This window comes from Fundulus heteroclitus, chromosome 23, assembly GCF_011125445.2.
Source record: "Fundulus heteroclitus isolate FHET01 chromosome 23, MU-UCD_Fhet_4.1, whole genome shotgun sequence".
In the NCBI taxonomy this organism is placed as follows: Eukaryota; Metazoa; Chordata; class Actinopteri; order Cyprinodontiformes; family Fundulidae; genus Fundulus; species Fundulus heteroclitus.
The window spans coordinates 16,344,974-16,360,473 of NC_046383.1; the positions used below are offsets into that span (position 1 = coordinate 16,344,974).

Sequence of the window (15,500 nt, forward strand, 5' to 3'; positions counted from 1 at the left end):
GTCTTTGTAGGAGATTATTGTGATCAACTGTATCAAACGCAGCACTGAGATCTAACAGGACAAGTATAGACACAAGTCCATTATCTGAGGCCATGAGAATATCATTAGTGACCTTCACCAGAGCTGCTTCAGTGCTATGATGAGCTCTGAAGCCTGACTGAAACTCCTCAAGTAGGTCATTACTTTGTAAATGTTCACATAGTTGATTAGCAACTACTTTCTCAAGAATTTTAGATAAAAGAAGATTAGATATAGGTCTGTAATTTACTAACTCATCTTGATCAAGAGATGGTTTCTTAAGTAAAGGTTTAATAACAGCTACTTTAAAAGCCTGTGGTACATATCCATTTACCAAGGATAGATTAATCATGTCTAAAATAGGACCACTGATCAGAGGGAATACCTCCTTAAACAACTTGGTTGGGATTGGGTCTAACATGCAGGTAGAAGGTTTAGATGAAGCTAAAATTTTAGATAGCTCAGAAAGCTCCACTGCTTCTAAACAGTTCAGACACTGCGCAGGTTCTAAAGATTCCTCCAACGCTGCCTCACTTACTGAGGATGAGGTAATCGTGTTTGGGAGGATGCCAATTATTTTATTTTTAATGGAATCAATTTTATTTATGAAGAATCCCATAAAATCATTACTGCTAAGAGCTAAGGGAATGGATGGATCAACAGAGCTGTGGCTCTGGGTAAGTTTGGCAACTGTACTAAAGAGAAATCTAGGATTATTCTTATTCTCCTCAATTAATGATGAAAAATATGCTGCTCTAACTCTGCGAAGGGTCTTGTTATACAACAATAGACTGTCCCTCCAGATTAGGTAAGATTCCTCTTGGTGTGTAGAGCGCCATTTTCTCTCCAATTTCCTAACATTGTGCTTCAAGGAACGCAGCTCTGAATTAAACCAGGGAGCCAGCTTCCTGTGAATGATCACCTTCTTTTTCAAGGGAGCTACATTGTCTAATGCAGAACGCAATGAGGAAGTCATACCGTTTACAAAGACATCTATTTGTGAATTGGAAGAAACAACATTGCTGCCATCTACAGGGCATTTCTGCAATACGGAGGATATTAAAAAGGGGACAGACTCTTTAAGTTTTGATACAGCATTATCCGATAAAGATCTACTATAATGGAACCCTCTTTTGGGGGTGGAGAACTCAGTTAGATTAAACTCAAATGTTATTAAAAAATGATCAGATAGGACAGGGTTGTGAGGAAATACTGTTAATTCTTCACAATCAATGCCATATGTCAGCACAAGGTCTAAAGTATGGAGCCAAGAGTGCGTCGGTTTATGCACATTTTGAGCAAAACCAATTGAATCTAGGATAGTTTTAAAGGCTACACTAAGGTTATCACATTCAGTGTCAACATGGATGTTAAAATCACCCACTATAATAACCTTATCAGTGTTTAACACCAAATCAGATAAGAAATCTGACAACTCATCCAAAAACTGAACATTTCACTGGGATGCTCAAAAAGCTGCAATAAATACACATTATAATATAATTACTGCGCTTATCCAGTGATACTACTCTAAATGTACAATAGAACAGTATTTATGCTGACTATGTGATTATATGGGTTCCACTGTCAGACCAGAGTACAATGGTAACCTCTGCAGTACTGGGTTAATATTTACCTCTTTATGTTTTTATACAACATATTTTCTAGTGTTTGTGGAGGTTCTGCAGTGAAATCTGTGGGTTCTTCTCTGGTCTTCAGTCTTCTTACAGACAGAAATACGTGACGCCTTCAGATGTTCTCAACTCTAAAAACCTGAGAGAACCTCCTGGAACCTGGTTCCTGATGTTCTCATGGTGCTTTTATATAAAACCATCACCATAAATTACACGTTCTGCAAGGACACGTTGTTCCTTCACGTTGGCGTCCATCTGCAGCTACATGGTCCAAGAAGGTCACAGAGAAGGTCAGAAGCCCAGATGAGAGGGAGGAGGTGTGGGTTCAGAGCAGCTGATCAGAAATACTTTAATGTCTTTATCTGGAGAAAAACATCTAGATCAGCCGACTCTCTGACGTCCTGTGCTGCTGAGCAGGACTGGTGTTGCGTTCAGGGACAGCAGAAAACGTGGGCTTTCTGTTCACTCACTGGGCAAAGTCAGATTCCCAGAGAAATGGTCCACATAGAAGTCACTGACAAGCTTTGGGTTCCTACAGCCAAAGTAGAATCTATGAAAGAATTTCTGGACTTTCTAGCTTGCTGCTGTCATAAAGTGTAGCAGATGCCAACCAAGGGCCATTGGTCCCCCCCCCCAAATATAATTTTAGTTGGTAATGTTCTGCTGGGAAACCTTGGGTTCTGACATTATTACTGTTCATCTACCAGGACGTTGTTTCTGATAAGGTCCAATCTGGCATGGAAACATTGTTTATTTGAGTCTTACGCCAGTTCAGCCATGAAATCAGGTCTGGTGCAGAACCTTTCCAGGGTCCAGATAAAATCAGGTCTGCTGCAGAACCTTTCCAGGGTCCAGATAAAATCAGGTCTGCTGCAGAACCTTTCCAGGGTCCAGATAAAATCAGGTCTGCTGCAGAACCTTTCCAGGGTCCAGATAAAATCAGGTCTGCTGCAGAACCTTTCCAGGGTCCAGATAAAATCAGGTCTGCTGCAGAACCTTTCCAGGGTCCAGATAAAATCAGGTCTGCTGCAGAACCTTTCCAGGGTCCAGATAAAATCAGGTCTGCTGCAGAACCTTTCCAGGGTCCAGACACCACAGCAGACCTCCAGAGGACCTGCAGGAGTCAGGCAGCAGTCTGATCAGGAACGGTTCTAGAGACCTGACTAAACCACTAGATGTCAGCACCTGTTACCCAATGAAGAGTCAACTTGATTCCTGAAGTTTAAGGGAACAACCAAGGACTCTGGCCTCAGATTGCAGCGTTGCATGGTGGACAGAAACCAGCAGCAGACCAGTGACTACCGTCAATAACAGAAAAGACGTGTCTAGGGGACAAAGGTAGGATCAGGAGCAGGATGTACAGGGACGTTCCCCTCAGCAGAGTAGCTAACCCGGCTAACCCGGCTGTAAGGTGTTCATCACAGACCCAGCCTGCGGTAGAACCTGGTTCTGTGTCGGCTCGCTTTAGCTCCGCCCTGAAGGGTAAAAGACTGAACAAGCTGTGGGTCAACAGCTTTAGTGGGTTTAGCCCCAGGTGGTTCTGGGTGCACCGGTGGACCAGCTGATCCACCTCCTGTCTGTATGCAGACACCATCCTAGACCAGAACGATGACAGGGGTGTCGTCTGCAAACTCAGGAGCTTCACAGATGGGTCCCCAGATGTTCAGTCATTAGTGGACAGAGAGAAAGCTGAGCTGAACCAGATCTACAATCAGGATCCTGTTGGATGTGGTTGAGGTGGTGTAGGAGGAGGTCTACACCCAGGTTGACAGAATCCTGCTAATCTGTTTGCCCCGTAAGCAAACTGCAGGTAGTCCAGCAGGGGGTCCAGCAGGTGGACCACCTGGAGGTTGAGGTTGCGTTTCAGATGCGTTTCTGGTCCAACACACAGGAATCAGAAGACTGTATTACCTCCTCCAATAAGCAGTCGAGTTTTACAGAACCCTGCTAATGACCTGATTATTTCATCCAGGTGTTTCAGAACCGCAGGACATCTAAGAGTGGTGGCCTTCATGGACTGGAGTATGACACCTGTGTTATAGACTGTTGAACGCACCTGAACCAAAAGATTAGAACCGAGTTCCTTCAGAACGTGGGTAACCTTGTCTGGAGGATGGATTCTCCGGGATTTCTGCATTCAGAAACAGACGAGAATCCATCTTGTAACTTTACGGCTTCAACAGTTTGTGTCCAAACCCAAAAACGGTTTGGGCCAATCAGGTTGCAGTATTGAGGTTTAAGGCGGGACATACAGCTGTGATGAAAGCAGGAGCTGCTGAGCCCACAGCAGAACCAACATGGCAGCACAGGAGGACGTAGCTGCTGCTGTCCTCTGATTGGTCAGAATCCACGACTTCATCTTTGATAGCGGAGCGAGAAACACCTTGACCAGGTTAACTTGTTGTTGTTTCTCATGTCTGCTGCTGCTGTCCTCTGATTGGTCAGAAGATGTTTGACAAAAACAAAAATTCTGAATGCTTGAGGAAGAAAGTGAAAAAAAAAGCAGATGTAAAAATCTCTGGTGTTTAGTGAGGGGTTCTGTTCTGGGAGGATCTGGTTCTGATGGGAGCTCAGTCTAATTCTCTGGTCATCAGTATTAATTACCTGCAGGAAGTCAAATGGACTTTGGTCTTGTTCTGGTTGTAGATGCTGCTGGTACCTCTGTGTGATGACGTTCTGTCTCTGACGTTCTGCAGGGCAGCATCTGTGGCTTCACCATCGTCACTGGTGGCGCCGCTCGCCTCGTCTTCGGGTACGACAGCTACGGCAACACCTGCGGCCGACGTAACGAGAGGATCGAAGGCGTGCAGCTCAGCGGGCTTGACCACACCGACAGGAAGTGAGTGTTTCGTGTGCCGCTGCGGTATTTTTGGACGTCCACCATCATCCAACACTTGTCTAAGGTTTGATTTAGCAGGAAAAGATCACGTCTGTTCCTCAGCAGGTTCTACAGACTCCAGGGTTCCATTATTTCGTACTAACCAAGGCTGCCATGCTAACGATTAATTAAGCTTCATGTTTCTGTCTTTGCCATCACTCAATGTTCCCAGAAGTCTGCATCAGCTTCTCAGCCCCGGAGAAATGCTCCTGGGCTTTACAGGAACCTTAGCAACGGTACCCAGATGGTACCGGACCAGCCTCAGAACCGAACCTCCGGGGCTTTACAGGAACCTGCAGTCCGTTCAGCTCACATGTCTATAAATGTTGTTCAGCTAAACACCGGCCTCCCCAGCTTGGAGAACCTTCTTTAGCAGCTTGGAGAACCTTCTTTAGCAGCTTGGAGAACCTTCTTTAGCAGTTTGGAGAACCTTCTTTAGCAGCTTGGAGAACCTTCTTTAGCAGCTTGGAGAACCTTCTTTAGCAGCTTGGAGAACCTTCTTTAGCAGTTTGGAGAACCTTCTTTAGCAGTTTGGAGAACCTTCTTTAGCAGCTTGGAGAACCTTCTTTAGCAGCTTGGAGAACCTTCTTTAGCAGCTTGGAGAACCTTCTGTAGCAGCTTGGAGAACCTTCTTTAGCAGCTTGGAGAACCTTCTGTAGCAGCTTGGAGAACCTTCTGTAGCAGCTTGGAGAACCTTCTTTAGCAGCTTGGAGAACCTTCTGTAGCAGCTTGGAGAACCTTCTGTAGCAGCTTGGAGAACCTTCTTTAGCAGCTTGGAGAACCTTCTGTAGCAGCTTGGAGAACCTTCTGTAGCAGCTTGGAGAACCTTCTTTAGCATTGAGGTTTCTGGTCAGCTCTCTCAAGGCTCCACCAAAGCATTTATAAAATGCTGTGCCCACCGGTTCCTTCAACATGGTTCTGTCCATCAAGTATGACTGTAGTACTATGATAGTATTACGGTAGTATTACTTTAGTAGTATGATAGTATTACGGTAGTATTACTTTAGTAGTATGATAGTATTACTTTAGTAGTGTGATAGTATTACGGTAGTAGTATGATAGTAGTATGATAGTATGACTGTAGTAGTAGGGTAGTAGTATGGTAGTAGTATGATAGTATTACTGTAGTAGTATGGTAGTTATATGGTAGTAGTATGATAGTATTACTGTAGTAGTATAATAGTATTATGGTAGTAGTATGGTAGTAGTATGATAGTATTATCGTAGTAGTATGGTAGTTATATGGTAGTAGTATGGTAGTAGTATGATAGTATTACTGTAGTAGTATAATAGTATTATGGTAGTAGTATGGTAGTAGTATGATAGTATTACTGTAGTATGGTAGTATTATGGTAGTAGTATGATAGTATTACTGTAGTAGTATGGTAGTAGTATGATAGTATTACTGTAGTAGTATGGTAGTAGTATGGTAGTAGTATTGTAGTATTACTGTAGTAGTTTGGTAGTAGTATGATAGTATTAAGGTAGTAGTATGGTAGTAGTATTATGGTAGTAGTATGATAGTATTACTGTAGTAGTATGGTAGTAGTATGGTAGTATTACTGTAGTAGTATGGTAGTATTACTGTAGTAGTATGGTAGTAGTGTGATAGTATTAAGGTAGTATTATGGTAGTAGTATTATGGTAGTAGTATGATAGTATTACTGTAGTAGTTCTGACAGTGGACCGTGGTGCATTCAGGGTCCTGTGGGAGAGTTTTATGCTGACAGATGGTGAAAGCTGTGACTCATCAGCAGAGCCGCTCTCTCTCTCACACACAGAGTCTATTTTTACCTGCTTCCCGCCTGCTGGAGGCCGATCAGCTGATGAAACGTTGAAACAAGCTTCAGCCCTACTTTACTCTGCTGCTGCAGAGGTTCAGGATGAAGAATCTGTTTGACAGACTCAGCAGAAATAAAGCCGCTCTCACTGAGCTCCGGGGGCGTTAAGGTGGTCTCAGGTCCAGTTGGACAGCTTTGGGACATTTGTCAGACCACCAAAGGGTCTGGGTCAGGACAAAGGGATCAGAGAGCTGTCTTCTGAGAGGCAGATTTAAAAGAACCGTAAGGAGAACACCTTAGTTGGAGCTGTAAGCCCCGCCCCCAATGAGAAACCCTGGACATGCACGAGGCCAAACACGCCTCAAGCTCGTGCACAACGCTCCAGAGGAAACAAGGCTTCACGGGGGACTTTCTCTGTTATCTTTGGCATAAATGGCTCCATCTCTGGTAAACGGTATCTTCCTGTGTGAATGCTCAACCCTTACATGCTCCCTGATCTGTTTACGTCGTGCTCGGCGCTGGAGGAGCTGCTCAGCATCACCGCTGGTCCTCCTTGAGCCGTTGGTAGAAAAAGTCGTCCTGGGTTGTCCCAGTTCACTGCTTATTGCTACAAAAAAAGCCTGGACTCACTCGCCCAATTAGTGAAATGTTATCAATTATTTAACTCCTAAAACAATGCGTTAAAAGCATTTTTCTTAACTGGACAGAAACAGATAAAGTTCCATTAAAGCAGTTTAGCTGTTGTGAAGGAATCTGAGGTGTTTAAGGTGGTCTGACGTTTTGTTTGAGGTACAATGGTGGAGATTCTCAATCATCCAGAACATGATTAATCATAAGATTAGAAACCAATCAGACTTCTTCTCTTGTTCTTTGAAGATGTTTCTCATGTCATACAATAGGGTTCCTCCATTCTGAAAGGTTCTGATACACCAAAAATGGGTTTAAAGTATAAAACCTCCAGGTTTAAGGGGATCTACGACCAGGTTTAAAGGGGTCTAGTTAACTGAATCACCACTTTTTTGTTCTTTTTCTATCTATATTTTATTCCTACTTGCTTTTATTCTGTTTTATTTTGCTATATTTTAATCATGTAAAGCACTTTGCATTGTCTTTGTACTGAATTGTGCTATATAAATAAATTTGCCTTGCCTTGCCTTGGACCAGGTTTAAGAGGTCTAGGAACAGGTTTAAAGGGGTCTGGGACCAGGTTAAAGGGGTCTGGGACCAGGTTAAAGGGGTCTGGGACCAGGTTAAAGGGGTCTGGGACCAGGTTAAAGGGGTCTAGGACCAGGTTTCAGGGGGTCTAGACCAGGTTTCAGGGGGTCTAGACCAGGTTTCAGGGGGTCTAGGACCAGGTTTAAAGGGGTCTAGGATCAGGTTTAAGGGGGTCTAGGACCAGGTTTAAAGGGGTCTAGGATCAGGTTTAAGGGGGTCTAGGACCAGGTTTCAGGGGGTCTAGGACCAGGTTTAAGGGGGTCTAGGACCAGGTTTAAGGGGGTCTAGGACCAGGTTTAAGGGGGTCTAGGACCAGGTTTAAAGGGGTCTAGGACCAGGTTTAAAGGGGTCTAGGACCAGGTTTAAAGGGGTCTAGGACCAGGTTTCAGGGGGTCTAGGACCAGGTTTCAGGGGGTCTAGGACCAGGTTTCAGGGGGTCTAGACCAGGTTTAAAGGGGTCTGGGACCAGGTTTAAGAGGTCTAGGAACAGGTTTAAAGGGGTCTAGACCAGGTTAAAGGGGTCTGGGACCAGGTTAAAGGGGTCTAGACCAGGTTAAAGGGGTCTGGGACCAGGTTAAAGGGGTCTAGGACCAGGTTAAAGGGGTCTAGACCAGGTTAAAGGGGTCTGGGACCAGGTTAAAGGGGTCTAGGACCAGGTTTAAAGGGGTCTGGGACCAGGTTAAAGGGGTCTGGGACCAGGTTAAAGGGGTCTGGGACCAGGTTAAAGGGGTCTGGGACCAGGTTTAAAGGGGTCTGGGACCAGGTTAAAGGGGTCTAGGACCAGGTTTAAAGGGGTCTATACCAGGTTTCAGGGGGTCTAGGACCAAGTTTAAGGGGGTCTAGGACCAGGTTAAAGGGGTCTAGGACCAGGTTAAAGGGGTCTAGGACCAGGTTAAAGGGGTCTAGGACCAGGTTTAAAGGGGTCTAGACCAGGTTTCAGGGGGTCTAGGACCAGGTTTCAGGGGGTCTAGGACCAGGTTTCAGGGGGTCTAGACCAGGTTTAAGGGGGTCTAGGACCAGGTTTCAGGGGGTCTAGGACCAGGTTTCAGGGGGTCTAGGACCAGGTTTAAAGGGGTCTAGGACCAGGTTTAAGGGGGTCTAGGACCAGGTTTCAGGGGGTCTAGGACCAGGTTTAAGGGGGAATAGGACCAGGTTTAAGGGGGTCTAGGACCAGGTTTAAGGGGGTCTAGGACCAGGTTTAAGGGGGTCTAGGACCAGGTTTAAAGGGGTCTAGGACCAGGTTTAAGGGGGTCTAGACCAGGTTTAAAGGGGTCTAGACCAGGTTTAAGGGGGTCTGGGCCGGGTTTAAGGGGGTCTGGGACCAGGTTTAAGGGGGTCTGGGACCAGGTTTAAAAGGGTCTAGACCAGGTTTAAAGGGGTCTAGGACCAGGTTTAAAGGGGTCTAGACCAGGTTTAAAGGGGTCTAGGACCAGGTTTAAAGGGGTCTAGGACCGGGTTTAAAGGGGTCTAGGACCAGGTTTAAAGGGGTCTAGGACCGGGTTTAAAGGGGTCTAGGACCGGGTTTAAAGGGGTCTAGGACCAGGTTTAAAGGGGTCTAGGACCGGGTTTAAAGGGGTCTGGGACCAGGTTTAAAGGGGTCTAGGACCAGGTTTAAGGGGGTTTAGACCAGGGTTAAAGGGGTCTAGGACCAGGGTTAAGGGGGTCTGGGACCAGGTTTCAGGGGGTCTAGGACCAGGTTTCAGGGGGTCTAGACCAGGTTTAAAGGGGTCTAGGACCAGGTTTAAGGGGGTTTAGACCAGGGTTAAAGGGGTCTAGGACCAGGGTTAAGGGGGTCTGGGACCAGGTTTCAGGGGGTCTAGGACCAGGTTTCAGGGGGTCTAGACCAGGTTTCAGGGGGTCTGGGACCAGGTTTCAGGGGGTCTAGGACCAGGTTTCAGGGGGTCTAGACCAGGTTTAAGGGGGTCTAGACCAGGTTTAAAGGGGTCTGGGCAGGGTTTAGATGCAGTCCCAGGAGCGGCTGGGAGTCCTGCAGCTCTGGTCCAAGGCAGGGAGCTCTGAGCAGTGTAGGTGTTTCTTTGTCACCGAGTCATTTTATCCACATTGTGACTTTGAGCACGAATCCTCCTCCGCGGCTGGATTTACTGGTTCTGACCATTACCTGACATCAGCTGGAGTCCATGCACACCTGTAAACGTTTTTCTACCTGTTGACTCTGTGCGCCCCCTGCAGGTACGTGTTCTTCCTGGATCCCTGCAACATCGACATCGTCCAGAGGAAGATCAAGTCCATGGCTCTGTGCGTGTCTCTGTGTCCCACCGAGGAGCTGAAGACCTACCAGGACCTGAAGAGCTTCGCCATGACCAATGGTGAGCTCATCACAGGAACACACACACCTGCGTCACACCTGTCCAACCCTCAGAGGCACGGCCAGGCTGGAGTGTGCAGGGGCTGATGGGAAATGTAGTCAGCGGGTAGACAGAGGTTACTTTCTGCATGAACAGGAAGTAGTTTCTGTGTCATGGTGATGATGTAACGTCTGAGCGCTCGTCACCAGTGTCTCCTCCATCCTTAGAACGTGAGGAAGTTCTCCAAGTTCTGTGGAGTTCTGTGGAGATAATCTGATCTTCTTCTTCTTCTGTTTTATAAACAGCTTTCTGGGAATCTGTTAAACAGATTCTATGCTTTTTGTTTGCCATCAGTAACCACAAAACAAGGATCAGCTGACTCCTTTTAATCCACGTCAACATGAGCTGCTTTGCACCGACCATTTAAGGTTGAATGTGGGCGTGTAGAGTTCTGAAGCTGAGGAGGAACCTGCCAGACGTTCTGGTCCAGCTGGGATCCAGGAAGGGAAACTGCTGCTGGTCAGCAGACTTTGAGTTTAGATCCTGCACAATGTTTTCAAATTGTTTTCTGACCGCCGTCCTCACCAAGCCCAGTGGTTGTGTCAGTCCGGCCGGGTCCGACCCGATTCCCACACATGCAGTCTGGAGGTCTGCAGCTGCCAACCTTCTTTCAGCCATAATTGTGTTTCACTGTAGAAGGAAGCAAGCTAACGTAAGACTGCAAGAAATTTCTTTGATTTGGAATGAACTGGATTCAGGTGCAAATGAACCGGAGCTGTAATGATGTTGATGATGTCATTGATGACTTTCCTTTGTGACAAAGCTTCTAGTCAGAGTGGCTCATGTTACCCTGAGCTACCTCTATAGTTATGCTGCTATAGGCTTAGGCTGCTGGAGGACATCAGGGTCTATTTCTCTCTCTCTGCTGAGTTCTCCTACTGCTCTCCAATCTGCATTGTTTGTTGTTATTTCAGCTTTTAACTTTTTGTTCTCTGTCATTTTCCTCTCCATAGAAGGTACACCTGGTCTGGTGTTCTGTTAGCTGTGACATCATCAGGGGAGGCAGATCATCCTCTATTACCATCTAACATAGAAAGTACTCCTGGGTCAATGTGAGCTTCTGAGCTTTCTGTGTCTCTGCTCTGTCTTCTCTACCATAGAAAGTACTCCTGGGTCAATGTGAGCTTCTGTGCTTTCTGTGTCTCTGCTCTGTCTTCTCTAACATAGAAAGTACTCCTGGGTCAATGTGAGCTTCTGAGCTTTCTGTGTCTCTGCTCTGTCTTCTCTAACATAGAAAGTACTCCTGGGTCAATGTGAGCTTCTGTGCTTTCTGTGTCTCTGCTCTGTCTTCTCTAAGCCCCAGTGGGTGGAGGCAGATGAGCGTTCACACTGAGCCTGGTTCTGGTTCTGCTGGAGGTTCTCCTCCCTGTTAAAGGGGAGTTTTCCTCTCCACTGTCGCTTCATGCATGCTCAGTATGAGGGATTGCTGCAAAGCCATCAACAATGCAGACGACTGTCCACTGTGGCTCTACACTCTTTCAGGAGGAGTGAATGCTGCTTGAAGAGACTTGATGCAACCTGCTGGGTTTCCTTAGAGAGGAAACTTTCCCACCAACCTGGAGGATCTTGGAATTTGACTTTATAAAATGTCTTGAGGTGACGTGTTGAATCGGTGCTTTAGAAATGAAGCTGGATTGGATTGAGGAGCTCTTCCTGCTCGTTTCAGGCTCTGAGCTCTGCTCCTACGAGTTGCCGGCCCACAAATATCCGGCTCTACCTGAGAGGTTGTCCAGGTGTCCGAAGCTTCCCGTCCCTCGCAGGTAGGTGCAGCTTCTAGCCGAGCGGCGGCGGGCCCACCGGTGGTCCCTGCTGACCTCTGACCTCTGACCTGTATGTCTCAGCAAGCCTCTGCCGCTCTTCAACCGCTGCACGCCGGTGGACGTCTCCTGCTACGCCAAGTTCGCCGAGGCGGTGGTGACGTTTGTGGGGGACAGCAGCGTCCTGCACCGACTCATCGCCGGCGTCGCAGCCAGCAAGGAGATCATCATTGGTCTCTGCGTCCTCGCTCTGGGTGAGAGCCAGCTGTGATGTCACTTCCTGTTCTCTGAGACTCAGCACTCACTGCTACCGTGTCTTGCAGCTCTCTCCATGATCCTCATGGTGATCATCCGCTACATCTCTGCCGTCCTGGTGTGGATCCTCACCTCGCTGGTGGTCCTGGGGTCCCTGGGTGAGGTCACTTCCTGCGGTGTTTGGGACGGGGCGTGTTTTAGCGGTTTAACTGGAGCGTGGCTTTCTGTCTCAGCGGGGACGGGCGTCCTCTGGTGGCTCTACATCGACCACCGGCTCTACGGCAACGACACGTCCTCCAAGGTGCTGAAGGATGTGAAGGAGGAGGCCGGGGAGGAGCTGAGGGACGGCGGTCAGGCGCTGCTGGTCTACGCCGCCTCGGTCACGGTCTTCACCGTACGTACGCCGCCAGAACCAAAGGTCCGGCAGGTCCGGCAGGTCTGTGAGAGCGGCGCTGACCGTGTGTGTGTGTGTGTGTGTGTGTGTGTGTGTGTGTGTGTGTGTGTGTGTGTGCAGATCATCCTCCTGCTGCTGATGCTCTTCATGAGGAAGCGAGTGGCGCTCACCATCGCGCTGTTCCACGTGGCAGGAAAGGTCTTCATCCACCTCCCCCTGCTCACCCTGCAGCCCTTCGTCACCTTCCTCGCCCTCCTCCTCTTCTGGGTCTACTGGGTCCTGGTTCTGCTCTTCCTCGGAACCACAGGTTGGTGCCTGCAGTCGCATCTTTGCTGATTGAGACGTTTTCCACCCGAGGAAACCCAGAACCAAAGATCCAGATAAGGCCGGCTGGTTCTGGGCGGTTCCCTCTAATGAGAGCGGTCAGCGCCGCGGCACGGAGGACATGCTGTTCTGGAGCCGGTCCGATCACTTTCTGATCACAGAACCGTTCCTCCTGCTCCGGACGGTACCGCCGTCTACAGTCTGGGCAGAACCACGTCCTGCAGACGTCTCCGTCCATGCTGCTGCATCGCAGGGATCAGACCAGAACCGTGTCAGAACCTCTCCTCTCTGGAGCGAGTGGGAAAACGTATTCAGCCTCTTTTAGCTTTTTCATCACAATGTTTCTGATCCAGTGAATCTGAGCTGAATAAATCCAGAAAATCAGGTTTTAAATGATTCCATTTATCCAGAAACGCTGGCCCACCCAGCCTGGCCGCAGCAGAACCCGTCTGGCAGCAGGAAGTAGGCGAACAGAACTCTCCACCAGGCTGGAGACCCATTCCTGAGGTTCTGGAACACTGGAGAACCTCCGTGAGAACCGTGATCCACACATGGAGAGAACATGGAACAGTGGCTTAGTGTGGTTTACCAGCAGCTGTTCTCTGCTCTACTGCTCCATCAAGGTTCTCTAAAGCATTTTATTCTGAAAAGTTGCACGTCGACACGCCTGCATTTAACCCAGCCACCAGGAGAGGAATCTATTTATTTTCAGTCTGCACATCCAGAGGAAACATCTGGATCTTAAATGCTCGTATAAAGCTCTACAGACACAGTTAAATGTGTCCAGGTCACCGCTGATCACTTCAGAGCGTTTATAACGAGCTCCAGTCAGGCTCTACCTGCTCTCTCACCTGCAGCTGACAGCAGACCCACAGGTGTGTTGGTCTCTAGGCAAACAGGAAGCAGGTGAGGTGGTCCTGGTAAAACCTCGCCATGATGATGGTGCTGGCCTTATTTCCTGCCTTTAACTTTGTTCATTAGACTTAATGTTGATGTGTTTGTGTCTGACATGTTTATCTGACCTACTACAGAACAAATGACCAACCCTAACGGGACGGTTCCATGTTTTAGGGGACAGGTGACGCTGCAGACACTGGGGGACGCCGTCCAGTTAGGAAATGTCTGACCTGTAAAGCACATTAAGTAGCGTCCTCCTAAATGTGCATTTATTTATTTAGCATCATTTACCGCGGCCCAGGGCTCATTTTAAAGAGATAAACTTGAGCTAAGCTAGGCAGTGAGATGTCGGTGACGGACGTTACCGTCTCCACCTTCCTGCTGCATTCAGGCTATTTATGCTCAGAGAAAGCAGCGCTGGAACGTCTGCAGCCGAGCTGTAGACGTTCTCCGTTCCTCCAACGTTCTCCGTTCCTCCAGCGTTCTCCGTTCCTCCAGCGTTCTCCGTTCCTCCAGCGGAGGAGAAGCACGGCCGTCATGTGAGCAGGTCCATCGGTCAGAAGTGGAGGGACACGTCCCATTCACACACTCAGCTCATCTGGGAGGCCCCAGAAGAACCAGAACCACCGCTGAAGCTCTGCAGGAACCTGCCTCAGGTCACTGATGCGCCAGAAACGGCCTCCAGAACCAGAACCACTGCTGACCCAAAGAAAACAGCAAATGCATGTCTCACATTTCCCAAAACACATCTGGATGATCTCCAAGACGTCTGAAGAAATGTTCTGATGAGACAGAAGTGGACCTCAGGGGACGGTGTTCCTCCTGTTGCATCTGGTCTAGAACTTACAGCTCTTCAGAACCAGAACATCGTACAGCACCAGCTGGTTCTGCCGGTTCTGTTCTGCTCTTCAGGTCCTGGACAGTATGAATTCTGCTCTCCATCAGAACCAGGTTGTTCTGACCCGTTTAAAAGCTGCTGTTTCTTCCTGCAGACGCTCAGTGAGACCAGAGCGGCGCCCCCTGCGGGACAACAACGGTAACTGCAGGTTGACCGTGTTCTGTTTGGTTCTGATGTTGCACAGGGAACCCGGAGCAGAACGAGGAGACGGGCCTGACAGAGTTCCGGCTGACGGGCTCCCTGCAGTACCTGACCTGGTACCACGCTGTGGGTCTGGTCTGGATCAGCGAGTTCATCCTGGCCTGTCAGCAGATGACCGTGGCCGGAGCCGTGGTCACCTACTACTTCACCAGGTCAGGCTCGGCGCCGCCGGGTCCGGCCGGGTCCGGCCGGCACCATCTCTAACACAGCGTTCTGTTCCAGGGACAAGAACCGGCTCCCGGTGACCCCGATCCTGTCCTCGGTTCTGAGGCTGGTCCGGTACCATCTGGGTACGGTCGCTAAGGGATCCTTCATCATCACGCTGGTGAAGATCCCCCGACTCATCCTCATGTACGTCCACAACCAGCTGAAAGGAAGGGTATGGACGGCTTTTTACGTGGACCCAGTTCTGGTTCTGTTCTGCTGTCTGACCCAGTCAGTCAGGTGACCTGTGGGTTGCTCTTAGGAGAACGTGTGCGCTCGCTGTCTGCTGAAATCCTGCATCTGCTGTCTGTGGTGTTTGGAGAAGTGCCTCAACTATCTCAATCAGGTAAGGGACCGGTCCAGCTCAGCGGTTCTGGTGGTTCTGGTGCCTCCTGCTCTTACCCGTGTGTGTTTTTTCCCAGAATGCATATGCGGCCACGGCCATCAACAGCACCAGTTTCTGCACGTCTGCGCGCGACGCCTTCGTCATCCTGGTGGAGAACGCTCTGCGCGTCGCCACCATCAACGCCGTCGGAGACTTCGTGCTCTTCCTGGGGAAGGTAGGCCTGTGATCCGATTGGGTCTGAGCCGGTTCTGTTCAGGCTCGGTGGACTCTGAGTGAGCCATAGGAGAGCGGACCTCAGCTGCCTGATGACATCATCTCTCTGCTCCTGATGT

At 48.7% G+C, this 15,500-nt stretch overlaps 1 protein-coding gene across 5 annotated transcripts in view; it reads left to right on the forward strand.

Moving 5' to 3' along the window:
• slc44a1b (solute carrier family 44 member 1b) overlaps positions 1 to 15,500 on the forward strand; it is a 31,863-nt gene that overhangs the window by 8,576 nt on the left and 7,787 nt on the right. For all 5 annotated transcript variants that reach the window (XM_036127017.1, XM_036127015.1, XM_036127014.1 and 2 more), the window contains exons 3-13: positions 4,349 to 4,491; positions 9,717 to 9,853; positions 11,559 to 11,652; positions 11,734 to 11,903; positions 11,973 to 12,062; positions 12,138 to 12,298; positions 12,419 to 12,605; positions 14,602 to 14,770; positions 14,841 to 14,997; positions 15,085 to 15,168; positions 15,245 to 15,382. In XM_036127017.1, coding sequence (XP_035982910.1) covers positions 4,349 to 4,491; positions 9,717 to 9,853; positions 11,559 to 11,652; positions 11,734 to 11,903; positions 11,973 to 12,062; positions 12,138 to 12,298; positions 12,419 to 12,605; positions 14,602 to 14,770; positions 14,841 to 14,997; positions 15,085 to 15,168; positions 15,245 to 15,382 — 1,530 coding nt within the window. The remainder of the gene's footprint in view (positions 1 to 4,348; positions 4,492 to 9,716; positions 9,854 to 11,558; positions 11,653 to 11,733; positions 11,904 to 11,972; positions 12,063 to 12,137; positions 12,299 to 12,418; positions 12,606 to 14,601; positions 14,771 to 14,840; positions 14,998 to 15,084; positions 15,169 to 15,244; positions 15,383 to 15,500) is intronic.